Source organism: Scyliorhinus torazame, chromosome 4 (genome assembly GCF_047496885.1).
Source record: "Scyliorhinus torazame isolate Kashiwa2021f chromosome 4, sScyTor2.1, whole genome shotgun sequence".
Taxonomy (NCBI): domain Eukaryota; kingdom Metazoa; phylum Chordata; class Chondrichthyes; order Carcharhiniformes; family Scyliorhinidae; genus Scyliorhinus; species Scyliorhinus torazame.
Window position 1 is genome coordinate 166,876,850 of NC_092710.1, and position 27,716 is coordinate 166,904,565.

At 43.3% G+C, this 27,716-nt stretch overlaps 1 protein-coding gene across 5 annotated transcripts in view; it reads right to left on the minus strand.

Annotated features, from left to right (window-relative positions):
- The window catches only part of LOC140410584 (kelch-like protein 29), a 598,914-nt gene that overhangs the window by 120,636 nt on the left and 450,562 nt on the right, over positions 1–27,716 (minus strand). For all 5 annotated transcript variants that reach the window (XM_072498865.1, XM_072498864.1, XM_072498863.1 and 2 more), the window contains 2 exons: positions 18,747–18,943; positions 3,022–3,281 (listed from right to left, as the gene is read on the minus strand). In XM_072498865.1, coding sequence (XP_072354966.1) covers positions 3,022–3,281; positions 18,747–18,943 — 457 coding nt within the window. The remainder of the gene's footprint in view (positions 1–3,021; positions 3,282–18,746; positions 18,944–27,716) is intronic.

The window sequence follows — 27,716 nt, forward strand, 5'->3', positions numbered from 1 at the left end:
GAATGCTTACCTGGAGATCAGAGGCTGAATGCCCTTGACTGCTGATGTGTTCCCTGACTGGAAGGGAATATTCCTGCCTGGCGATTGTCGCGCGATGTCCGTTCATTCGTTGTCGCAGGGTATGCATGGTCTCGCCAATGTACCACGCTTCGGGACATCCTTTCCTGCAGCGTATGAGGTAGACAACGTTGGCCGAGTCACATGAGTATGTACCACGTACCTGGTGGGTGGTGTTCTCACGTGTAATGGTGGTAGCCATGTCGATGATCTGGCACGTCTTGCAGAGATTGCCATGGCAGAGTTGTGTGGTGTCGTGGTCGCTGTTCTGAAGGCTGGGTAGTTTGCTGCAAACAATGGTTTGTTTTAGGTTGAGCGGTTGTTTGAAGGCAAGGAATGGGGGTGTAGGGATGACCTTGGCAACTTGTTCATCTTCATCGATGACGTATTGAAGGCTGCGAAGAAGATGTCGTGGTTTTCCGCTCCAGGGAAGTACTGGACGAAGAAGGGTACTGTGTCGGTTGTGTCCCGTGTTTGTCTTCTGAGGAGGTCAGTGCGGTTTTTGGCTGTGGAGCGTTGGAACTGTCGATCGATGAGTCGAGCGCCATATCCCGTTCGTACAAGGGCATCTTTCAGCATCTGTAGATGTCCGTTACGCTCCTCCTTGTCTGAACGGATCCTGTGTATACGGAGGGCTTGTCCATAGGGGATGGCTTCTTTAATGTGTTTAGGGTGGAAGCTGGAGAAGTGGAGCATCGTGAGGTTACCGTGGGTTTACGGTTAAGCGAAGTGCTGAGGTTACCGTCCTTGATGGAGAGGAGCGTGTCCAAGAATGCAACCGATTTTGGAGAGTAGTCCTTGGTGAGTCCAATGGTGGGATGGAACTTATTGATATCATCGTGTGGTTGTTTCAGTGACTCTTTGCCGTGGGTCTAAAGGAAAAAAATCTCATCAATGTATCTGGTGTATAATGTCGGTTGAAGGTCCTATTCGGTGAGGAGGTCTTGTTCAAACTTGTGCATGAAGATGTTGTCTTATTGAGGTTAATTTTCTTGCATCTTTGACTTTGCCTATATGTATGTTTCTGGAACATACCTCTTCGTACACCTGAGGAAGGAGCAGTGCTCCGAAAGCTAGTGTTTGAAACAAACCTGTTGGACTTCAACCTGGTGTTGTAAGACTTCTTACTGTGTTCACCCCAGTCCAACGCCGGCATCTCCACATCATAGAAATTATAAAGACAGTGAAAATAAAACACACAAACAGAAATTAGGCAAATTATGCTCTGGTCAGACAAAACAAAAAAGGTAGCTTTCTCTGAAGCTGGCTCTGGTGTATCCAATCAGTTATACATCATTCTGATAGGCTCCAACTTCATCTACGCTCGAACTTCATCTACTCCAAATAAACAAAAATACTGAGAGTCTGATGAGTGCTTTGTCCAATAGTAAACTGGGTTTGAGGACAGTCTGATTAAAAAAAATAAAACATTTATAAATGTAGCTTATTGAAGCACAAATGCAAAACATCAAAGAATGGTGCAATGCACCTCAATCTACCACTCTTTGGAGTAGCCAATATAGGTACGGGCCTTTAGGAGGCACTTAGAATTTCTAGAAATGAGAAAGCCGGATGCAAAATCTCCACAAGGTCACTTTAACCGATCATTTAATGGCTGTCCAAAAGCATCTTTAACTATCTTTCCGTTTTCAGCATGGAAGGAGAATAGATTTAGTCATGCATAGCAAAAGGAAGTAGGCGGAAGAGAAAGAAACATACTCTAGAAAGTCAAATTGATTTTATTGAAGTTTTACCAAATTTGCACAGGAAAAATGGCTGCAATTCTAAACTATTTAATTACAGACCTTTATAACATTAATTATGGATCACTGTTATCTCAGGAATTCATCGGCTTGTAAATATTACGCAGTAAACTGACTTGTGCTAAATTAGTAGATTCGGCCAACATTTGGGATGCTGCACACAACACAAGTGCTGCAATTAGTTGCTAACCAGTTACTCTTACGTCAAACTGAATGGGCATGCGTGTTTGTGAGAAAAAAAGAGGGAATAAAGAAGGTTTTGAATAAATAACACCTTTCACGACAACAGGATATCACAACACACTTTACAGCTAATGAAGTATTTTGAAGTATAGTCACTGTTGTAATGTAGGAAACATGACTTCTAATGTGGGCATCGATGGCATGTTAATTCACGTGAATGATAGTCACTTGGGCAGGGCATTGCAGGACTCAAACAGATGGCAGGCAGCCCAATCAGAGAGCCAGCAGGTCGGGAGTCTCAACTGTGCTCAAGAAGGCAAAGCCTTCGCAGAGGTAAGTACAGATTAAAATTCAGGCTGGTGGAGGGAAGAAGGCACCACCAATCTCATGACAAAACATTTCAGGGGGATTGTTGGGACCACAGGGACTGTGTACCTTGCAAAGTGTTCTTCCATGGAGCCTCCAGCTAAAATGCTTCCCCTAAGGTGCCACCTCGAAGAAGCTGGTGGCCTCCCCGCACAGAATGGAGAGAGGCTGCTCCACTGCTGCGGAGCATATTGGGTAGCCAATCTGTCTAGCAGCCGCCACTCTGGGAACCTCCCTGGTGGAGGGACTGCGTGAAAGATGTCCCAATGGGGCTCCTTGTTTTTATAGCGTCCTCACTCCTGCACCCCAGGGTGGTGATGGTGGGCAGTGAGGGGTGTGGTAAACCCAACCCAATGCCTTTTGATTCACTGCTTTGTTCCGCTAGTAGGGAATACTCACCGAATAACTGATTATACCACACAGCAATATAACTTCAAAAGATCAAGTAAATATTAATTAATTTACTTACTGGACCAACATACTAAAGGGCGACACTGATGGGGGAAATCTTTAAAGCAGCATGTAGAAATCAATTTTACAGTGATTGCAAGCAAGGAGAAATATCCATTTCAGATGTTAAGGCTTTGTAAAAAATACATATATAATTGGTTAGAGAAAAGTTCACTGTTTTTCTAATTCAAGTGATATATACCTGTGTTCGGTTCGCTGGATCCTTCTTAATCCATTTAATTACAGCTTCATACACAAGTTCTTCAGCCTTCGTGTTCAAGTTATCATTGGAGAGGAAGGCAATAAGATCATCCTTTGAGACATTCAGAACCTCGTCTTGGGTTGTTACTTCTGGAAAGTTTTGCAGTGCATAGGCTTTTGCCATGTTGTGTAGTTCATTACACTGCATTGCCTCCGCCATAGCTAGTATCCCTAAGCAGTTGGTAGCTGTTAGTTGTTTCTCTGAAAGAAAAATAAAACATACATGAAAGGATGTGAGAACCAGCTGTCAACTTAAAAGGCTTTTCCCTAGCTGTGCAATTAACATTTGTTAGCATATTCCTCACATTATTTGTGATGTTTTTGTTTCAAAGCTTCTATCCCTTGATATAGGAGCTCTTCCAAGTCTATCTAATGCAACAATGAGGAATTTCCAATAATGCACAGACATACCTATATTCTTTTAGATTTGGCCCCGACTGATCATGTTATGATGGCATAGTACGCTACTTATTTTGATTCCCTGCTTTCTTTTGCTAATGGGTATACTTCCTGAAGACAGTAACACAATATTAATTTATTTAATCTTAATGGTAGCAATTATCTCCAAGAGAAAATATCGTTAATTTTAAACACACTCCAAAATCAGATCCTTGTGTCAATTTCCTCAACAATATCATTAAATAAAGGAACACAAGGGTGCTACCTGTGAAGATTAAACCTGTTATTTTGTGTGGATTACAGTGAAGAAATCTACTTTGGTGACATCAGCCATGGGGTCTTAAGGAGCAAAAGGTTAGGCTTCGTCACCCGTGTGTTCAGTACAGTTTTATGTAGCTGTTTCAACATTATTAGTAAATTGTTACTTAAACATTTTCATTCTTGAATTTTATTGTGATTTGTGATTATCAACAACTCCAGGTCAATAGATTTACCAATCCTGGCTCAAATAACTGAACCATGACACCACTCACAAAACTAAATGAATTATGGGTGCGATCCACCATCCGCGTTGTGCTCTCGCTCAAGTGCGGTCGGTGAATGCCAGGAGAGGCCTCACACTGGTTTCCTGACAGCCTTCATGCCTCCTAGGATCTATCCAAGTACCGCGAGGCGTCGGAGGTTTTAAACCGACATCGGCGAGCTAAACCGGGATCTACCAGCGTCCCGGGATTTACAGGCCTCCCCAGCGATGGCAGAGCCAAACGCCATTCACACGAATGTCAGTTCATTGAAAAGTTTGAGCTGAGCAGAAATCCGATGATGACAGCCGCTTGTCGGAAATATTTTTCAGATCTTTATTCAGAACTGTTTTAACATAAGGTCGTTGACCTGCAACATGAACTCTTTCTCTCTGTCCACAGATGCTGCCAGACCTGCGGAGTATTTCCAGCATCTTCTGTTTTATTTCAGATTTGCACCATCCACATGATTTTTGCTTTAATGTTATTAGGTAATTTGGCTATCTGAATGCAGATCAAGTGAAAGAACTGTAGTAAAACTAAGCAACCAGAAGCTTTCATTCTGCAGTGAGTTTGTTGTTTCTCTTCCTGTGGGAAAATCCAGGCTTTCACTCAGAAACCATCCAGCCTAGCATGCTTGAAATCAAAAGGCTATCTCATGGGTAACATAATTACTTCATTTGTGCAACATTTTGCAGTAGTCTCAAGAGTAGCCCTTGAACGACGTACTGTTTGGGATTATGGCCCTTTGTAAGAGTTTATTGCGAATCATCAGGATAACCTTAAATTCTTTGTATCCCACAGTGATGTTAGCAGACTGGGGTCCCGTGTGGAATTTTAATGTCACTATTTATATATTAATAGTAACAATTTCCATATTTTTAAACATTTACAGGTATTAATTGAGATTGTTTAAAGTAGAAACAAATTTCAATTACATAGCAGAAAACCAAAGTAACAACTCTATCAAGTTGTTAATAAGCATGAATCAATCATTAGACTGATGCCAAAGTGATCATAGAATTTACAGTGCAGAAGGCGGCCATTCGGCCCATTGAGTCTGCATCGGCTCTTGGAAAGAGCACCCCACTTAAGAACACACCTCTCTATCCCCGTAAACCAGTAACTGCACCTTAGCTAATGGCAATTGATCATGGCCAACCCACCTAACCTGTAAATCATTGGACTGCGGGAGGAAACCGGAGCACCCGGAGGAAACCCACGCAGACACGGGGAGAATGTGCAGACTCCACACAGACAGTGACCCAAGCCGGGAATGGAACCTGGCACCCTGGAGCTGTGAAGCAACTGTGCTAAGCACTATGCTACCGTGCTGCCCATTGCACTATGCTAACTGTTCTCAGTATTACTGAGTATACATTGGATAATAGTCAAGGACGAGGGGCGGGATTCTCTGACCCCCCCGCCGGGTCGGAGAATCGCCGGGGGGCAGCGTGAATCCCGCCCCGCTGCTCCAATGCCAGCTACCGAATTCTCCAGCGCCGGTTTTCAGACGGGGGTGGGGAACACAGTGCGCCGGTCGGGGGTCATTGGCAGTGGCCCCCCGGCAATTCTCCAGGCCCCAATGGGCCGAGCGGCTGTCCGTTTTCGGCCAGTCCCGCCAGCGTGAAATGAACATGACTGGTAGGCCATCTACTGGAGTCCTCGGGGGGGGGGGGGGGGGGGGAAGATCCGGCACCGGGGGCCACCAATCTACGGGTGGGCTGTGCCGTGGGGGCACTCCTTCCTTCCCAGCCGGCCTCTGTAGGGCTCTGCCACGGCCGGCGCGGAGAAGAAACCCCCTGCACATGCGCAAGAACACGCCGGCAGTTCTGCGCATGCGTGGGACCACAGCGGCCCTACGGTGCTGGTGGGCGCGGCGCCAACCCCTCCGGAGTCAGCCTAGCCCCCGGAAATGCGGAAGATTCCGCAACTTCCCGATGGCTTGACGCCGGAGTGGTTCGCGCCGCTCTTGGCATCGGGCCATCCCGCCGATTGCAGGAGAATCCTGCCAGAGGTGTTTTTCACTTGCAATATAATGGCAGTAATGCAGTTCACGATGCAGTAGAGCTACAGAAGGAAACATTATGGCACCATCCTCTGTAGCGTACAATACAGCTGCTTTGTAGAGAAAGTAACATTGTCAGCTGAAGTCAGGCTATTAGATTATGCCTGCAACTGAACATGCAGCTGATGTGGACAAGATTAGTGTCGACTTGACTGTTTCAGAAAGTCTGTTACATCAGCTATGCTCAGCAAACATGAACTGATGATGGCTGGAGTCTCCTAAGCGAGCCCAAGTCTTGTTCCTTGTTTTACATTAATAAGGTATTATCAATAAGGAATGGTTTACAAGGAACTAATAATTTAACAGTCATATTTAGATGGATTTGCTATACTGCTGGTTTTCTGAAAACTGAATTGCACTTTAGAATTATGATTAATTTTGATAAGTAGCTGGAATAAAGGTGATTATCAAGATAATCAGTACATAAACAGACAGCTAATAGCCCACAATCACAAAGACCTTGGGCTGGATTTTCCGATTTTGAGACTATGTCAGTAGGAAGTGTCTAGTTTTACGATGAAAAAGTCGGTGCCACCCCCACACCGATGCTCTGCCTGGTGGGGGGTTAGCAACTGCACCACGTAAAACCCCCGGCGTCCCCGACAGAAACGGCCGGAGAATTGCCGGTACCGTGACCGCGCATGCTCACGGTGACGACCTGCAGCGGTCGCGCCATATAACATGGCATCTGCCATGCGCGGACCCATCCTGCCAGACAGTGCCCCCATGGAACCACCCTCGCCACCCCCGGAACACCCCCCACCAGTCCCCACTGAAGCCCCCTGGCCAGCGGAACGCTCCCCTCCTCCAGACTGTGGTGCCGCTTGACACGTCCACAGCCACCATACGAGGTTGACGAAAACTCAGAGCACACCTGTCCCTCGCCATCAAGAAGTCGGCCCATCAGGGGCGGAGCATCGGGGGAGGGCCTTCAGGTGACATCTTTAGGCTGTCCCAACCACGTGCGGCGTAGTCACCGATGACGCCGTTTTGGAGGAGGTGGAGAGTGGAACATCCGAAAATAGACTCTGTCTCAGATTCCGGCGTCAAAAGGGATTCTCCGCCCAATCGCCGAATAAGGGGCGTCATTCTCCGACCCCCCGCCGGGTTGGAGAATTGCCGGGGGCTGCCGTGAATCCCGCCCCCACCGGTTGCCGAAGTCTCCGGTACCGGATATTCGGAGGGGGCGGGAATCGGGCCGCGCCGGTTGGCGGGCCCCCCTGCTCGATTCTCCGGCCTGGATGGGCCGAGATCCCGCCGATAAATTGCCAGTCCCGCCGGCGTGGATTAAACCACCTTTTGAACGGCGGGTCAAGCCGGCGTGGGCGGGCTCCGGGGTCCTGTGGGGGGCGCGGGGCGATCTGGCCCCGGGGGGTGCCCCCACGGTGGCCTGGCCCGCGATCGGGGCCCACCGATCCGCGGGCGGGCCTGTGCCGTGGGGGCACTCTTTCCCTTCCGCCTCCGCCATGGTGGAGGCGGAAGACTCCCTCCACTGCGCATGCGTGGGAAACTGTCAGCAGCCGCTGACGCTCCTGCGCATGCGCCGCCCGGGGATGTCATTTCCGCGCCAGCTGGTGGGGCAAAGGCCGTTTCCGCCAGCTGGCGGGGCGGAAATTCCTCCGGCGCCGGCCTAGCCCCTCAATGTTGGGGCTCAGCCCCCAAAGATGCATTCCGCACCTTTGGGGCGGCGCGATGCCCGTCTGATTGGCGCCGTTTTGGGCGCCAGTCGGCGGACATCGCGCCGTTTCGGGAGAATTTCGCCCAAGGTTCTGGTGACGGTAAGCGGAGAACCCACCCCCTCTTTAATGTCAGAACTGGCACCAGCATGCATGAAAATCAGGTGCAATCCTATAAAGCTACAACACAGGGCTACAGTCATGCATGAAGAGTAAATAAAAGTCATTGTTTAGAAACCGGGGACCCTTTTAAGGTAGAAAAGTTTTTTGAGATTAGATTTAGCTGAATTAAATGGCAGTTGGGTCTGTAGGCTAGAGAGGAAACATCTCTCTCAGCTTTGCTATAAGAAAAGCCATGCCATAGGGTAATGGTTAAGAAAACAAGTGCAGAGAGCTAAAGTCTAGATAGTTAAGGAAACTAAGGTAATGAAGAGAGGTTTCCAAGAAGCCTAAGGTTCTAAGTTCTAGAGCCGATAACTGTTAGTAAAGACAGGCAGTTTTGAGAAGAAGACTGATACACCAGAAAGATATCTGCAGTGATTTTCAGATTTATGTGATATTACTAGTTTGGAAGACATTATTTAATAATAATCTTTATTGTCACAAATAGGCTTATATTAACACTACAATGAATTTACTGTGAAAAGCCCCGAGTCGCCACATTCCGGTGCCTGTTTGGGTCCACAGAGGGAGAATTCAGGATGTCCAAATTACCTAATAGCACGTCTTTTGGGACTTGTGGGAGGAAACCAGAGCACCCGGAGGAAACCCACGCAGGCACAGGGAGAATGTGCAGACTCCACACAGACAGTGACCCAAGCCGCGAATCGAACCTGGGGCCCTGGCGCTGTGAATTTGTTGTGCTAACCACTAATCTGTTAAGTAATGGGTTAAGAGACATTGCAATTAGTTGTCTCATTTATGTTAAGTATCCATTAATTGACATTGATATGTAAAGGGGCTTCAGGGGGCCTCTGTCAGGTGATGTGTAGTTAGAGTTGTGTGCAAAGTCTGTTGGAATGAAATAAATGTGTGTTGGTGAAAAATGAACAGAACTTTAGACTTCATATCACATCAACTAAAACGTCTAACAATTGGTAGCAGAGGATGGCTGCTCTGTAAATGTGAAGGGTTGAAAGATACAACTTTTCCAGATCAAACCAAAGAGTGAGTGAGAACAGAAAAAAAGGGATATATGCTGAACCAAGGGTAAAGATGGCTGGGTATGACTATCCTCCCTTATTTTCTGAAAGGGAATCGCACGACCAATGGAGAAGTGCAGTAGTTATGTGGACTAAGGTAACTGCTTTGGGAAAGAGAAAACAAGGTATGGCATTGGCTCTTTCTCTACCATATGGCAGTAAAATCCGAAACAAAGTGCTTTCTGAGCTGGAATTGGAAGAGTTAGACTCAGAAGAAGGTCTGGAGACTTTATTACATTATATGGATAAGATTTATAAGAAAGATGACTTGTTAAGTGCATATGAAGCATGGTCGGATTTTGATAAGTTCCAGAAAATGGAGGATATCTCCATGGAGGACTATATAATGGAATTTGGCAGACTATATAAAAGGCTGCAGAAACACAACCTGGAATTTCCACAGTCTGTGTTGGCCTTTAAATTACTTGACTGTGCTAGAGTGAGCAACATGGATAGGCTCCTGGTTTTGCCAGGAGTTCAGTTTACTGCTAAGGATACCTTATTCGAACAGATGACAAAAGCTTTACAAAAGTTTCTGGGGAAACATTCAATTCCGATGGCTCTGATGACCCAAATAGATCAGCCTGCAATAAGGCAGAATATGGAAGATACACTACTAACAGGATGGCGAAATCGTATGGCTGCGAACAGGGCTCAAGGCTATAGAAGGAGACCGAGACAAGGAAATTATGAAGACAGACACCCAGTTAGAACCTACAATAGGAAGATGAACCCCAGAAATGCACGGGGCACGATAAATCGATGTTTTCGATGTGACTCTCATTACCATTATGCTTTCAACTGTCCAACTTGTTCTGATAGAGTATCTGAAGCGACACATGACACGGAAGAGTCAGAAGAGGAAAAAGATAGTGACCAGAAAGAAGGCATTGTCCTATTGACAAGCAGTTTTACACCGGTAATGAGGGTGTTGGTTGCAGAATCCTTCAACTGTGCTGTATTGGACAGTGGCTGCACATCTACTGTGTGTGGAATTGCCTGGTTAAAATGTTATCTGGATTCCTTGAATGCTGAAAATCGTAACAAGGTTAAGGAATTTGGAAGTTCCACAAGTTTCAGGTTTGGGGATGATAATGCTCTGAAGTCACTGAAAAGAGTGGTGATCCCTTGCAATATTGCCGGAGTGAATCATTTCATTAGCACGAATGTTGTATCAAGTGAGATACCTTTGCTTCTGAGCAGACCGTCAATGAAGAAAGCACACATGAAACTGGATATGGAACAGGATAAGGCAACAGTTTTTGGAAAGATGGTGGACTTACAATTTAAGTCGGGACACTATTGTCTTCCATTACTGACAAATAATATTTCAAATAGAGTGGTTAAGGATGTGTTAATGGCAGTTGAAAATGGGACTTTAGCTGACAAAAAGCTTGCGGTATTAAAACTGCATAGGCAATTTGCACATCCGTCTCCTCGGAGGCTGAAAAATTTATTAAAGGATGTAGGGGTAAGGGATGACGACTATACTAAACTGATAGAACAGGTTAGTGATCGCTGTGAAGTTTGTAGGAAGTACAGAAGGACACCAGCACGACCGATAGTAACCCCACCTTTGGCCAGGGATTTTAACGACATTGTGGCCATGGACCTTAAGATCTGGGATAAAGCAAATAATATATTTATTTTGCATTTTGTAGATTTAGCAACCAGATTTAGTCAATCAACAATTGTACTAAGTAAAGAAAAGAGAGTAATTCTGGATCAAATCGTGGAAAAATGGATAGGGACAGGAATGGGTCAACCGGCAAAATTCCTTACGGACAATGGGGGAGAATTTGCGAATGATGAGTTTAGGGATATCTGTGAAAACGTGAATATCAGAGTTGTGAATACGGCTGCAGAAAGCCCATTTAGTAATGGTGTCTGTGAAAGAAATCATGCTGTCATCGATGACATGCTTCGGAAAATTTTGGCAGATCGACCAAATTGTAGGCAAAATTCAGCTTTAGCATGGGCGGTGCATGCAAAGAATTCATTGCAGATGGTTGGGGGCTATAGTCCTTATCAATTAGTGTTTGGTAGAAATCCTAAAATTCCATCCATTTTGGATGACCAACCTCCAGCTTGGGAGGGGACTACAATCAGCTCTGGTTTTGCTGAACATTTAAATGCATTACATAGCAGTAGAAAAGCTTTTTTGGAAGCAGAAGTCACTGAAACAATTCGCAGAGCTTTAAGACATAACGTACGGTCATCAGATGCCGATTTTCAGCAAGGAGGCATGGTATACTATAAGAGAGACAATTCTAATGAATGGAAAGGCCCAGGGAAGATCATAGGCGTAGATGGCAAAAAAATTATTTTGCAACATGGTAATCAAACTGTTAGGGTACATTCATCAAGGACAATGGGTACAGATTACAAATTTTCAAATTTAGACAGAGCAGACAGACATGACGAGGAACCAGAGTCATCTGGTATGCATGTGTTACAGAACTACGAGGACCAGTTAACTGATATAGACAGGGTTTCTGTAGAGGAACACAACACTTCTGATGAATTAGAACAGGCCATTTTTCCGAAAGGGCAACTGCCAAAAGTTGGTACAAAAGTGACATACTTGCCTGAAGGGTCTAGTCAATGGAAGGATGCAACTGTTATTAGTAGAGCAGGGAAGGCCACTGGAAAGTATAAACATTGGTTGAATGTACAGCATTCAGGGGAAGGAGTCAAGACAATGGCTTGGGAAAATGAAGTTCAAAAATGGAGGGAACAGAAACGCAGTGCCAGTTCAGATAGTACATCGGATAGTGAACAGGTCTGCAGGAAAAGGTCGAGAACTATTGAAAGGACATCCCACAGCAGAAGGGAAAGATCAAGCAATAGCAGTACAGAACGAGACACCAGGCGGGAGAGGGGACATAGTTTATCAAGATCTCGGAACATGAGTAAGACTACGAATACTAATAGGAGTAGAAGCCCACATGCAAGTGAGATTTTGATGGCTTCAAATAAATTAGATGAAAAAGTTATCAAAGATGCTAAACTGCACGAATTGCATAGTTGGAGTGAATTTGGGGTATACACGGAAGTACCGTATGGGGGACAAAGCGCTCTATCCCACAGATGGATTTGCACGGAAAAGGTTCTTCCGGATGGAAATTATAAGGCAAAGGTCAGGCTTGTGGCAAGGGGATTTGAAGAAAACTTAGATCAAGATTTAAGGGTAGATTCACCTACAGCAGGAAAGATTATTTTAAAGATCTTCTTGGCTCTATTAGCCACAAAAGGCATGGGAATGCAAATCTATAGATATAAAAGCTGCCTTTTTGCAGGATCATCAGCTCCAGAGAGACATTTTTTTCCGTCCTCCTAAAGAAGCAGCTAACACAGAAGGGGTACTCTGGAAGTTGAACAAATGTGTATATGGATTAAATGATGCATCTAGAGTCTGGTATTTTTTGGTAAGGTCAGTTTTGTTAAAGTTAGGCTGTTGTCAGTTGAAAGCAGATCCTGCAATGTTTTACTGGCACAATAAAGGAAATCTTTCTGGCATCTTTATGATGCATGTTGATGATTTTCTGTGGGGTGGGACTCGTGATTTTGAAGCTATTGTAATCTCTGGTTTGAGGAAAGAATTCAGGGTTGGAACTCAGGCTTCCGGTGCATTTAAATATATTGGACTGGATATTGGACAGACTAAGTTAGGGGCAACTTTACGTCAGCAATCTTATTTGGAAAGCATCAGCCAAATAGCAATTAGTCGTGGCCGTGTTTCACAAAAAGACGGAATGGTTTCAAAGATAAAAAAAGAGCAACTGCGAAGTTTAATTGGGCAACTGAAATGGTTAGGTGACAGACTAGAGCGGATATGAGTTTTGATGTCTTAGAGTTGAGTACACAAATGAATGATCCCAATGTGGAAGACATAATAAGAGCAAATAAAGCGTTGGCCAAACTAAAAATGCAGGCGTGTGTTTTGAAGTTCCCGGTTTTAGGTCACCTTAGGCACTTGAAACTCAGTTTATAGTGATGCATCCTACGCAAATTTATGTGATGGGGTTTCAAGCGCAGGAGGTTTTATAATTTTCCTTTTGGGGAACAATGGTAAATGTTGCCCGCTTTTGTGGGAAACAAAGAAAATAAGGAGAGTGGTAAAAAGCACTTTGGCTGCTGAGACGTTAAGCCTTGTAGAGGTGGTGGATATGGCCTTTTATATAAGTCAGATATTGACAGAAATGTTGGGATTAGGGGATTTGGGTAATATACCTATTGACTGTCGCATTGACAATAAATCCCTATGGTAAAATGTGCACTCTACAAAAAGTGTCAATGAAAAGACGTTACGGATAGACATCGCAAGTTTGAAGCAGATGTTGGACAGAGGGGAAATAACAAAAATTAAATGGGTCGACAGTAGCTATCAACTGTCAGACTGTTTTACGAAAAGAGGGGGCAAGTTCACAGAAACCTTTGGATATTGTTAATGAAGGGCGCTTGTTTCTGTGACTGTTTTTTTTCTCGTCCAAGCAAAAATAAACTGAAAAAAAGGGGGGGGGGAAATCTTGTGTGTGTGTTCGAGTTTCTTGAAATTTTGTTCTCACCTAATTATTTTTTTTTCTACAAGGGGAGACTGTTAAGTAATGGGTTAAGAGACATTGCAATTAGTTGTCTCATTTATGTTAAGTATCCAGTAATTGACACTGATATGTAAAGGGGCTTCAGGTGGCCTCTGTCAGGTGATGTGTAGTTAGAGTTTTGCGTAAAGTCTGTTGGAATGAAATAAATGTGTGTTGGTGAAAAAGGAACAGAACTTTAGACTCTTCATATCACAGCAACTAAAATGTCTAACATATCCTACAGTGCTGCCCAAAATCACGATTATTTGAAATAATCATGAAAATTGGTGGCTGGATCTCTGAGTTGTGTAACAGGCTTTAAGACAAAAGTAAAGAGAAGTAAAAGAGTGTTTTGTCAGAGTCAAACTTTTCATGTTTAATATATGTTTTTATTTTGTTGTTAAAACTAATGAGTGGTCCTATGGCTCTGTTCTTTGACATTTTCTAAAAAGAGTGAGTTGTAGTCATTGAATTTGATTTTCAGGAGCAAGTGAGCTGAGGCAAGGACAACATTTGGCAATATTACTGAGGTGGGGGCAGATTGTCTTGCTGATCATGCGATTAGGTGACAAGAAGCTCATCTTGGGATCAAATATGACACTAAGGTTGCAAGGATTTTGATATTTTGTTGTCCACTGTTGTTACTTACGATGTGGCGATGCCGGCTTTGGACTGGGGTGAGCACAGTAAGAAGTCTTACAGCACCAGGTTAAAGTCCAACAGGTTTGTTTCAAATCACTAGTGTTCGGAGCACTGTCAATCTGGATAAGTGCAAGGTAATACATTTGGGGAAGACAAACAAAGCAAGAGAATGCAGAATCATAGAATTTACAGTACAGGAGGCCATTCGGCCCATCGAGTCTGCACCGGCTCTTGGAAAGTGCACCCTACCCAAGGTCAACACCTCCACCCTATCCCCATAACCCAGTAACCCCACCCAACACTAAGGGCAATTTTGGACACTAAGGGCAATTTATCATGGCCAATCCACCTAACCTGCACATCTTTGGACTGTGGGAGGAAACCGGAGCACCCGGAGGAACCCCACGCAGACACGGGGAGGATGTGCAGACTCCGCACAGACAGTGATCCAAACCGGAATCGAACCTGGGACCCTGGAGCTGTGAAGCAATTGTGCTATCCACAATGCTACCGTGCGGCCCCAAATTCTTGGATTCGAAGAAGTGTAAAAGAGCAAAGTGAGATTGGAGTGAAATTATTAGCCATTCACCTGAGGAAGGAGCAGTGCTCCGAAAGCTAGTGATTTGAAACAAATCTGTTGGACTTTAACCTGGTGTTGTAAGACTTCTTACTGTTGTTACTTACCACAGTGGTAGCTGACAGTCCAGAAATTTGATCCAACTCATTACAACTTTTCACTGTCGCTCTGTTAAATGGCTACCTTATCTTTGTTATTTTTTGCCAGTTTGCCCACCGCCCCACCCCTCTCTTGGGGGGAAAAAACACAGAAAGAGCAAGACCATTTAGTACATTATGCCACACTGGCTGAAAAAGAATTATTGAGCCTACTCCCACCTTCAGATCTTGGCTTGTAGCCTTAGTGGTTTTAGCACCTCAAATGCTCATTCAAATGCTTTTATATGCAGTGAGGTTTCTACTTTTACCATTCTTTTCCTGAAGTGAGTTCCAGACCCCAACCACCCTTTGAGTGAAAAGGATTGTGCCTCAACTTGGCCTTAACCTGTCTACTAATAATTTTAAATCTATGCCCCCGGTTATTAACCTGTCTGCTAACGGAAATAAGTTCTTAACTACACTATCTTGGCCCCTTATAATTTTATACATGTCAATAAATCTCCCCTCAGCTTCCCCTGCTCCAAAGAAAACCACTCCAGCCTATCCAATCTCTCCACAGGAAATATCCTGTCTGCCTTTTTTGACCACCTTATCTACCTGTACAGCCACCTTCAGAGATCTGTGGATATGCATTCCAATCTCACTTTGTTCTTTTACATTTCTTCGAATCAATGCAGTCTGCATTCTCTTGCTTTGTTTGTCTTCCCCAAATGTATTACCTTGCACTTCTCCAGATTGACAGTATTTCCGCCCACCTGACCAGTCCATTGATATCTTTCCGCAGTCTACAGCTTTCTTCTTCCCTATCAGCCTTATGGGTGATTTTTAGTTAATCTGCAAACTCCTTAGTCATGCTGTTTACATTTAAGTTTAAATTGTTGATAAACAAACAGCAGGAATTTGAATCCTGTGGAATCCTACTGGGAACAGCCTTCCAGTCACAAAATTCTTGTTGACTAAAAATCTTTGCTTCCTGCCATTGAGCCAATTTTAGATGCACTGTGCCACTTTCCCTTGGATGACTTTAATTTTCAAACCTGTTTTCTGTGCTGGACCATGGCAAAAGCAATGCTAAAATCCATGTTGATTACGTTAAACACGTTGCCCTCACCAGCCCGCCACGAATAATCCAATCAAACTAGTCAGATGGGAACATCCCGTGACAAATCCATGCCAACACTTAGTGATTAAGTGGTGTCCTTGTATTTGACAATTCATACTGGGTGGGATTCTGTGGTTCCCCTACCATTTGCTGGCGGCGATTATCAATGGGATTTCCCATTTAATCCACCCCATGCAGCCGGGAAAACCCGCGGGCGGGGGTACGCTGCCAGCGGGAAAGTGACTCGGAACAGCAGGAGAATTATGGCCACTATTTCTCAGAAATTGTTCCAGTAATTCGACCCCCACCAAGATTAGGCAGACTGAAATGTGCTCAGGCTATGCCTTCGTCCCTCGTTAAAGACAGGTAACATACAAACATAAATATCAGGAACAGCCTCTTGAGCCTGCTCCACAAAATCATGGCTGATTGTGGTCTCAACTCCATTTTCCTGCCTACCCACCATACCCTTTGACTCCCTTGTCAGTCAAGAATCTATCTACTTCAGTCTTAAAATTATCCGATGGCCCAACCGCACCACTCTCTGGGGAAGAGAGTTCCACAAACACTTGACCTGAGAGAAAAACATTTCTGAGACTAAAACATTTCTCCTCATCTCTAGCTTAAATGGGAGGCCCCACTTATTTTTATACTATTTTAAATGAATTATCTAAACTGGGTCCCCTAGCTCTAACCTCTCCCACAATCTTCTGCACCTGCAACAATATTAGCAGTTCCCCGGCACCATTCTTGTAGCCAAAAAGAATCAGAAATAATAATAATCACTTATTGTCACAAGTAGGCTTCAATTAAGTTACTGTGAAAAGCCTCTCGTTGCCACATTCCGGCGCCTGTTCAGGGAGGCCGATACGGGAATTGAACCCGCGCCGCTGGCCTTGTTCTGCATTACAAGCCAGCTGTTTAGCCCACTGTGCTAAACCAGCCCCTCCATCAGAAACCAATAGAAAATGATGGTCAGAACTTCTGCTAATTCTTTTCCAGCTGGATTACCATCCTGGGATACATTTCGTCCAGGCCTAATGATTTCAAATGATTTTAAAGGTGCCTAACACCCAAACAATTTGTCCCTCGCCATTTTCATACCATCCAATATTTCACACACCTCCTCTTGAGCTATAATATTCTCTTTGTCCCTCTCTTTTGTAAAAACAGGTGTAAAGTATTCATTAAGAACCTGGCCAAGGTCCTCACCTTGCACAAGTTGTCTTTCTTCTTTGATTGGTCCTACTCTTTCCATAGTTAGCCCCTTGCTTTTCAGGTATTTATAAAAAATCTTTGGGTTTTACTTGATTTTACTTGCCAATATTTTCTCATGCCTCTCTAATCTTCCCCAATTCGCCTTTTTAATTTCACCTCTACACATTCTATACTCATCTACCTTTTTATCAGTATTTAGTTTTTGGCATTCAACATAAAGTCCCTTTTCCAATTCTGTATGCTCTTTGACATCCAAGGGCAACTTTTTCTTTGTGGGAACATATTTGTTCTGAATGCTTATTAGCTCATCCTTGAATGCTACCCACTTTTCTGACATTGATTTAACTTCATGTAGCTGCTTCCAGTCCATTTTTCCTAAATCACTCCTCAGCTTAGTAAAATTGGTCTTTCCCCAGTTTAAAACATCCTTCTCGGTCTACCTTTATCCTAGTCTATAACTCCTCTTGAGGATTTTGCAGCCTTACTTTAGGGAAACTGCAGTACTTCCGTCCAACTGCACATGTGCGCACTTTGGTATCTTCAGCAGACTATAGTGCTTGTCGGAGATGATACGGAGAAGTGGGAGTTTCTACTTGCTCGATATACATACACTTCCAGCAGCTCTCACTGGTGAGATCTCTAAATCAGGAACTTGGGCCCAGATTCTTCTCTCTAAATCAAGCGTGCAGAGGCTAATTATAGTAATTGAAATCTAGAAATCTCTCGCCACCAACAAGAAATGGTTGCGACTAAGTTTCAAAACTACCATTACTAGATTAAGGGCATCAAGGGTTACGGAAAAATGGTGAGTAGATGGAATTCCGATACAGATCAGCCATGATCTAACTGAATGAATGGCAGGAATTGATAGCCTAATGCTTCATTATAGAAACATTGGAACACAGCAATTCGGAGCAGAAGTAGTGAATTCAGTCCTTCGAGCCTGCTTCGCCATTCAATAGATCATGGCTGACCTCTGCCTGGTCTCAAATCCACCTCCCTGCCTGTTCCCCATATCCCTTTAACTCATTTTTAAAATCAGAAATATTTCGATCTCCTTCTTGAAACTATTTAATGACTCAGATTCCACCGCACTATGGGGCAGCGAGTTCCACAAATTCACCACCCTCTGCGAGAAGTAGTTCCTCCTCATCTCAGTTTTAAATCTACCAGCTCTCAACTTATATCTGTGACCCCCTCGTTCTAGATGCCCCATGAGGGGAACATTTGGTCTACGTTTACTTTATCAATCCCTCTTAGTATTTTATACACCTTGATTAGATCCCCTCTCATTCTTCTAAACTCCAGTGAGTATAAGCCCAAACTGTTCAATCTCTCCTCATACGGCAACCCTTTCACCTCCAGAATCAATCTGGTGAACCAACGTAGTATCCCTATCAAAGGTGGGGGTAAACATTATTCAACTTGAACATCTGATGTGAACCTGCAAATGTCTTCATTAGTGTGGTTCAGTTATTGCTCAAACTTATTACAGCGATCACATTGAATTTTTGCATATTGCAGAAAAATAAATTATTGCCGCACACATTTATTGATATGTGTATGGTTCATTTACTTACCTAGAAATGAAACACAAACTTTGCAGAAAGTTCGGAACTGGAATTTACTGGCAGCTTCCAGTAGTGTTTTTGCATTTCCAGAATTGATGATGAGTGAACCAGTATAAACAAACTCCAGAAGCATTTCCAGTACATCTGCATTTATGTTTGAAATCGTCAGCTCCAGCTTCTCTCCATTCTTGTTGTCCTTTGAAGCCCTAACAACAGCAGGCAATAAATTAAAAGTTAGATCCAAATCTTATTATTTTCAAACTTCAACGACAAGGTGGATCCATTTATCACTCCACATACTTTGCACTAAAAATGTTCTACTATGAGCTGAAAGAGAAAGAGTAAGCAATGCCCAGTGCAAAAAAAAACATCGTGCAAAAGAGTTATTAAAAACAAAATGAGCCAACTTAAGGATGAAAGATGCAATAATTGCTCATAAACAAAAAGCACAGCCCTAATGACACAGACTTGTAAACTGGGGAATTTGAATAGACAAAATGGTTAAAGCAGAAAGGTGGGGAAAAGGTCTAATTCTGCCACAGGAAGCCAGCAGCCATCCTTTAGGAGTTCCATGACTGTGGCCTAGGCTGTCTGTTAAACAGGTGTTCCCCTGTATAAAGTAGAACACTTGAGGTTTCAAATAGTCCTGTATCTTAAATATATATCTTGTCATGTTAATTTAGGAAGACAAACTTTGACACCATACATAGTTCAAAAGGATCTGTAGATAAAATGATTAACCCTGTTAAAATAATGAAAAGTAGAATAGGTTTACTTGAAGAAAAATGTGGTGTTAAGTGTCAATGTGCAACACATGAACAGCTTTCAATAATCCATCATTATTTAATTTGAAAAACTATTTCTACATTTTCAAACTACAACTATTCAATAATGTTTTGTTTTCAATTCTAATGGAAATGGTCTCCCAACTTTCACTTCCTCAACAATATTTTTGTGTACACCGAACTACTGAAGAGTGTTAGCTGATTTTGGTATTATATTGAGGTATACGTAGCAATGCCTAGATGAAGCAGGCAATGGCTCCATGTATATGAATGACAAATATTTGGGACACCATCTCCAATATGCGTAATTACCATTTTCGTACTATATCTGTATTTTAATTATCATAGAATTTACAGTGCAGAAGGAGGCCATTTGGCCCATCGAGTCTGCACAAAATAAATGTGGAAATTACCCCAGCTTCTAATTTCTAAACATTTTAAAACATCTTGTAAATTTAAAACAGATTTGAGTGCAGATAGAATTTATTGGCTGTAAATTCCAAACATTTTTCTAATTGCAATTATGTGACCTAGAAGGTAACCTTGATTCTCCATTGTGAATCTACCCCGCTACCACTGCTAGTGGATATGGCGCTGAGCCAAATCTCTCATTCACTGCAGAGGGGCTAGAGAATCCCACTGCCGTGAATGGACAGACAATCCTGCTCATACGAGCTAAAACAATACCTTTGCAATACTCCATGCTGCCAATACGGGAGAATGGTGTTGTTTTCAATGAAAAATAAAAATTCTCTTCAACAAACCTCATCTTAGACACAATTAAGTGATATATTCGAGGATGGAATGGTTCAGAGAAATACCAGGGATTTTAGTGTGCTATTCCTGTCCTGCTGCTGGATCATCCAGACTTCCACCTCTGGGTCATTTAAGGGCAGCATGTTGGCATAGTGGTTAGCACAATTGCTTCACAGCTCCAGGGTCCCAGGTTCGATTCCCGGCCTGTGTCACTGTCTGTGCAAAGTCTGCACCTTCACCCAGTGTCTGCGTGAGTTTCCTCCGGGTGCTACGGTTTCCTCCCACAGTCCAAAGATGTGCAGGTTAGGTCAATTAGCCATGCTAATTTGGCCTTAGTGTTGGGTAGGGTTACTGGGTTATGGGGATAGGGTGGAGGTGTGGGCTTGGGTAGGGTGCTCTTTCCAAGAGCCGGTGCAGACTCGATGGGCCGAATGGCCTCCTTCTGCACTGTAAATTCTATTTTAAAAAAACGCTTTTGAAACTACCCAGGACCAGCACAATTCTGGCATAGCCATACACTTTGGTATGGCTACATTTTACAAGGGGTGGGCAGGGGGGGTTGGGGGGGGGGGGGGGTGGGGGGGGGGGGGGGGGGGAGGAGAACATTTTTTCAGTAGTGCAAATCTTAACTCTTCCACTTGCCCTCGGAGTCCCAGTGGATGTTCAGCAGGTCCTGGAAACAAGCTATAACATTTTGGGGGCCCCATGGAAAAGAGGAAGCAGGCTGGGAACAGCTCTTCCCAACTCTTCCCAACCTGTGAGAAATTGGTGGTGAGCTGCCTCTTGAATCACTGCAGTCCATGTGGTGTAGGTACACCCACAATGCTGTTAGCTTCTCAAGTATTGTTGGCCACTGGTGAGTATTTCATCACACTCCTGTTTTGTGCCTTGTAGAAGCAAATCAGTCTTAATTTTGGAAGGCATTTTTCTTTTATGAATCAAGTACATCGCTGTGGATCTGGATTCACCCGTACGCCAGACCAGGTAAGGATGGCAGATTCCCTCCCTAAAAGACATTCATGAGCACAATGGGTTTTTACGACAATGGTTTCATTGTCATCATCAGACTTCTATTTCCAGATATTTATTGAATTCAAATTTCACTATCTGCCATGGTGGAATTTGATCCCGTGTCCCCAGAGCATTGTCTTGGGTCTCTGGATTACTAGTCCAGTGACAATGCCACAATTCACCCACCTCCCTGTTTGCTGACCTACTTTTGCTTCCTATTAAGCTAAGTATTTATTTTAAGATTTTCATCCTCATTTTCAAACTCCTCCTTAACCTTCCTGCCCCCAGCTTTGCAATCCCTTCCAGCCCTTCAATCTGCCAAGTTACCTGCGTTCTTTTTATTCTAGCCTCACCATTGGGACTGTACCTTTAGCTTCCACAGCACTGTGCTCTGGTATTCCCTCCCTAAACCCCTCAGTTTCACTACATATCTTTCCACCTTTAAGACTTTTCCTTCAACCTGCTGCTTCAACTAAGCTTTTGGTCATTTACCCTATTACCTCCTTATGTGGTCTGGTGTCAAATTTTGTTTGATAATCCCCTGTAAAATATCTCGGAACATTTATTACGTTAAAGGTGCGATCTAACCACAAGTTGTTGTTGGGTAAGAAGACGACTGAATTTTCTCCTCTTAAATTCAATTCGCTCCTCTCAAGCAACATAGATTCCAACAGCATCATACTTACTGATGACGTGTTTAAGATTCACTAGCTGGATACAGCCAAGGGGCCAAACTGGGACTATGAATTTTGTCAAATGAAGTGATTTCCAAGAAATCCATACACCTAGACCAGGCACTGATACATAACCTTTAGAAATAAAAATCATGCAATACATAAGCAAATAGTCTTAGGAGCTACACAGAAACTGCACAATTCAAATCCCAAATTGTAGAAATGTTAAATAAAAAGCCCTTTGGAATTTAGGGCTTTGCATCTAAGCATCTCTGATAATGCAAAGATTAAGGCCAATATTTTAGATTTCTTAATCCAAACTAATTAGGAAGAAAGACTTACATTCATTTGTGTCTTTCTCAAACTCAGGATTCCCAAAGCGCTTTATAGTCAATGAAGTGCAAATTGATTATTCAATTAGAAACATTAAAGCCACAAATATCTTACTTACACAGTGACTTGATTAACAGGTAGAATGAAAATAAAGCATGTAACAACATGTTATTGATTATACATTAAAAATATGCCCAAATATTTATGATTGCCCAGCAATTGATAGAATATAATCCAGAAATTATCATGAACAGTATGAATGTTTGAATACAGGACATGTTTATATCAAGTTTCTCGCTCTGATATTTTAGTGGAATTTTTAACCTGTTCATTTTAAATGGATCGATAGCTGGGAAATTTGATAAAAAGCATATATCAACTATTTATATCTTGGCGGCAATATACTGGCCACGTTGTGCCTGAATGGGAGCACGATGCGGCCGGTGGATGCTGGGTGAGGTCTCCCGATAGACAGCACGCCTCGCGGAATCTAACCAGATACTGCTAGGTGTCGATCAGCCTCATCCGCCTAAATTGGTTTTAAACTAACTTCAGCATGATTACCCGGGACCTACCGGCCTCCCCAGGAAGATCCCAGTCAGTCGCCATTCAGTACTGGTCCACACAAACATGGTAAGAAGTCTTGCAACACCAGGTTAAAGGCCAACAGGTTTGCTTCGAATCACCAGCTTTCGGAGCACTGCTCCTTCCTCAGGTGGCATTGCCAAGATACCCAGATGGCATTACAAAGCTGGCAGAAGCACTGCCAGGGTACCCAGGTGCCAGGATGGCACTGCCAACGGTCAGGACCTGAGGGAGGGGGCCATGCCCATGAAAGAAGGACAGAGAGCAGCTACGAAGCGGTGGGGCGGGGGTCAGGGCAGGTATGAGAGGCCTCTGAAAGATTGGGGGGATGAAGGGTATTGGTATTGGAAAGGGTGGCCTGAAAGCAGTGTGGGAATGCCTGTAGAAGGGTGACATCAATTGGGGAGTTGTAGGATAATGCCCATGTGTTTGGGGTTGACATTGCCCATGGGTGGGCGGAGTGGGGAACCCACAAGGTCACTTAGAGATCAGGGCACCCTTTCAAAATGGCAGCCCAATCTCTGAGGAACCGATCTGGCTAGTGAATTCAGCTCCTCAGTGATGAAAATATTTCTAGGTGTGGGCTAGTGTGATGAGGAACTCCCACGGGCCCAAAAGGTGACTCTGGGTGAGATCGACTAGCTGCAATTCCCTTCTGGGATCCTGGGTCGCCATGCCTTGCGTGACATTGTGATATGAATCCCACCCATTGTGAGCGGGATCACTTTCTGTCAAATCTGCACCCGAGTGTGAGACAGCTATCTTCACTCTAATATGCATTCCCGAGATCTAACCAAGGTGTGGTATCTAACCCCTCGCCTTGGAGACCTCGGGCGAGTGTTGTTCAGTGCTGGTCTCCACAAATGGGAACCAGATGGGAAGACACTCATGGGGGTCTCCCAGGGGGTCGAAGGCCTACAGGTGCTTGCTTTCTGGGCAGCCTGAGCGCCAGCTTGGCAATGCCAAGGTGCCCACATGGCACTGTCAGCTGGCAGGAGCACTGCCAGGGTGCCAAGTTGACATTTTAAGAAGAATGGGGGCGGGCCCAAGAGCGTCCGGTGTGGAGGGGGGTATAGGAAGTAGCCAAGGACCTTTAGTCTCTAGCGTTGGGAAGTCGAGAGATCGGGACGGCATCAGAAAATGGGACTAAGTGTGGCTTTGGCCGCGCGTTCCCTGCTGAGGCCGCGCGTTCCCTGCTGAGGCCCCTGATCTACCCAAATGGACATATCATAGATTTTATCATAGACGTTACAGTGCAGAAGGAGGCCATTCGGCCCATCGAGTTTGCACCGGCTCTTGGAAAGAGCACCCTACCCAAGCCCACACCTCCACCCGATCCCCATAACCAAGTAACCCCACCCAACACGAAGAGCAAATTTGGACACTAAGGGCAGTTTAGCATGGCCCATCCACCTAACCTGCATATCTTTTGACTGTGGGAGGAAACCGTAGCACCCGGAGGAAACCCACACACACGGGGGAGAATGTGCAGACTCCGCATAGACAGTGACCCACGGCGGGAATCGAACCTGAGACCCTGGAGCTGTGAAGCAGTCGTGTTGACCACGATGCTACCGTGCTTCCCACGTTTGATAGCGTGGGGTTTCTCAGCACTTCGACCGTCGGGAAACACCCGGCTAATCGCACGTGCTATGGGACTCTGTTCCCGTTCGGGTAGATCGCGCCCTAAGTGTGGTTAGATAGCGGTGGGGAAATCGCTGACAGAGCCGGGGGAAGCTACCAGCAACCCCTGCTACAGATGACACTTAGAAACGTTTCCATTAGATCGCGCCCATTATATTATTTAGCATATAGTCAAATACTTGCTAGTTAATATTTTACACAGTAGTCACCTTATAATCAGGATATTTAACTGCATTGAAAGATTATAACAATACATCTTTAGTAACTGAGAAGCATCAGTAGTGATTAAATTATAATACTTTTCATTACTTAAAATCAGCCGAAATGTATTTCACTAAATGTGAAATATTTATATCTGTATTTAGGTGAGGACAATAGAATTAGGGCTGGTTTAGCTCAGTGGGATAGACAGCTAATTTGTGATGCAGAACAAGGCCAGCACCCGGGTTCAATTCCCTTACCTGCTTATGAACAGGCCCGAATGGGAAGACAAGAGGCTTTTCACAGTAGCTTCATACTTGTGATAATAAAAGGTTATTTAAAAAAATATATTTTATTATTATTATTATTGTTATTTTTCATGACTTGGACTGTAAAATTTTACAAAACTCTAATAAATAAAGATTGTAAATGCTCTTTTTTATACGAATGCACAACTATCTAGTATCAGAGTGAACACATTTATATTAATTTTGTGAAATTTTTTCCCACTCTCACCAACCCATCCATATTAACCTCTTGATCATAAGAACAGAGTATTCCAGCAGATAGATATCATTAATATCAATTGCAACAGATACTTATGCTAAATGTAAATAAATCTTTTCCTGCAAGTTTTTACCATTTTCCCAGACTCAGCTGAAACTGGTTAACTTGCAATCCTTTTTAAAAATAAATTTAGAGTACCCAATTCATTTTTCCAATTAAGGGGCAATTTAGCATGGCCTATCCACCTACCCTGCACATCTTTGGGTTGTGGGGGCGAAACCTACGCAAACACAGGGAGAATGTGCAAACCCCACACGGACAGTGACCCAGAACCGGGATCGAACCTGGGTCCTCGGCGCCGTGCATAACTTTCAATCCTTATAAAACTCGAGTATAACTACCAGTCAAGAATTTATTAATGAAATTTTACATGGATTTCAGGATTCCTGAACAGGGGGATCTTTGAGGGTGGGGTGGGTGTAAAGTTCCAACCTATATCTTGGAATAGAGACTGCAATAATTTTCTGTTATAGCCACTAGGAGTACTGTAGTTATATAGTTTTATTTTAAGATAGGAACAGGAGTAGGCCATTCATACCCCTGGAGACTCCTGCTATTCAATAAGATCATGGATTATCTGTGGCCTAGCTTCATGTACCTGTCTTTGGCCCATATATTTGCTGAACAAAAATCTATCTATCTCAGATTTAAAACCTGATAACATCATAATGGAGTAGATTACAACTAGTCTCCATTGAATTTCTAATACATCCTCAACTAATGGTAATTTTAACTCTTTGCGTACTGGCTATTCATTCATATATTCAGATACGACATTTATTAAAAACGGAATACGAAAATCTAATGCCAAGTATTATTGGAGTGCAGAAATATTCAGAATCACAGATTGCTTCGTAGTGAACACTTTCTGAATAAATATATATGAAAATTTGTTAATTATTAAAGATTTGTGGTTAAAGCAGATGGAAACAGAAATAGAATTAGTAATGAAGACACCAGGAAGGAAGGAAGGTGGGATCAGTTCAGTTGTGGGAACACTGTGCAATAGGCAAGACATTCATTTGGACATCTAATAGGTCAACCAAATGACTTGCAGACAAATACAACAATGACTAATCCACATGGAAGGCCATGTTAGAGGATTCCTAGATAGCATAAAAAAAGTAAACAATGGGAATAGATGAAAAGCAACAGCTGGAACGACAAACAACGTTGACAATAGTGGTCAATATTCCAATCCTGCAAATAAAGCCCTAGCCTGAATATTAGTCCTTCAACAGATAGGAAAGAAATTGATGGCTCTCTTGTGACACAAAAGTCTACTTCAGTCCTCAGTTACCTGCTGTGTGCAATATATGGCTTTTGCTGAATAGCTTTAATGTTTGATCTTACTAAATATTTGAGAATTAAAAAAAATAAATCACTGATTATCCTGCTTATCATTATTGAGTACTTAAAATGTTTACAAAAGCAGATAAATATGTTCAGCCTACATTCACAAATGTTAGTAATTAGAAAGCAGAAACAAATAATTATTCAATTGGATTACTAATATTTACATTTTCAGCCATAAAAGATATGTCATCTTTTGAAAGCACTCTATCCACAACCACTCATTTTCAAATATCAGCACCTACAAAATGAAATATTTGATGGTATTCAATATGAGCAATGCAGAATCCATTATAAATTTACATTCTGCATTCAGTTTATTTTCCATTAAACAAGGAGTGACATCCAAGAAGCTGTCCTTAAAATTTATTCTTTGTAGCTTTTGTATTTCAGCCAACAGGGGCTGGTTTAGCACAGGGCTAAAGAGCTGGCTTTTAAAGCAGACCAAGGCAGGTCAGCAGCACGGTTCAATTCCCGTACCAGCCTCCCTGAACAGGCGCCGGAATGTGGCAACCAGGGGGTTTTCACAGTAACTTCATTTGAAGCCTACTTGTGATAATAAGCGATTTTCGTTTCATATGTGACAAATATGTCATTCGTATACTTTTGAAATCGTCTGACTTGTTGGAATAGAATTCAGAGTATTAGCCTTTTCCTTCATGCAGTTTTTGAAATGCTGATGAGTTGATTTGCACTGCACAAATCTTACAAGTAGCCAAGTGCAATAGTACATATTATTTCACTCCCTTGAAGGACTTCTGTGTTAGAAACTTCAATAAAAGTCACCTTTGTGATAGCTAGCAAAAGCTACAAACCACATGACAAGTACAAACACTGAAAAGTAAAAACACATGCCTTAATATAACCTCTATTGTCACTCTGAGTTTATGAAAGGCAATATTAATTTGGAGGAATACCTGTTGTAACATTATTTTATCCTACCCAATTCAAAACTGATATCAGAGGAAATATTAGAGCAGTCAGTTTATTTCAACATTTCATGCATGATGAAGTTTGCCCTTCATATTTCATAACGGCACAAAGGCAGCTCAGTCCGTTGGACACTGTAA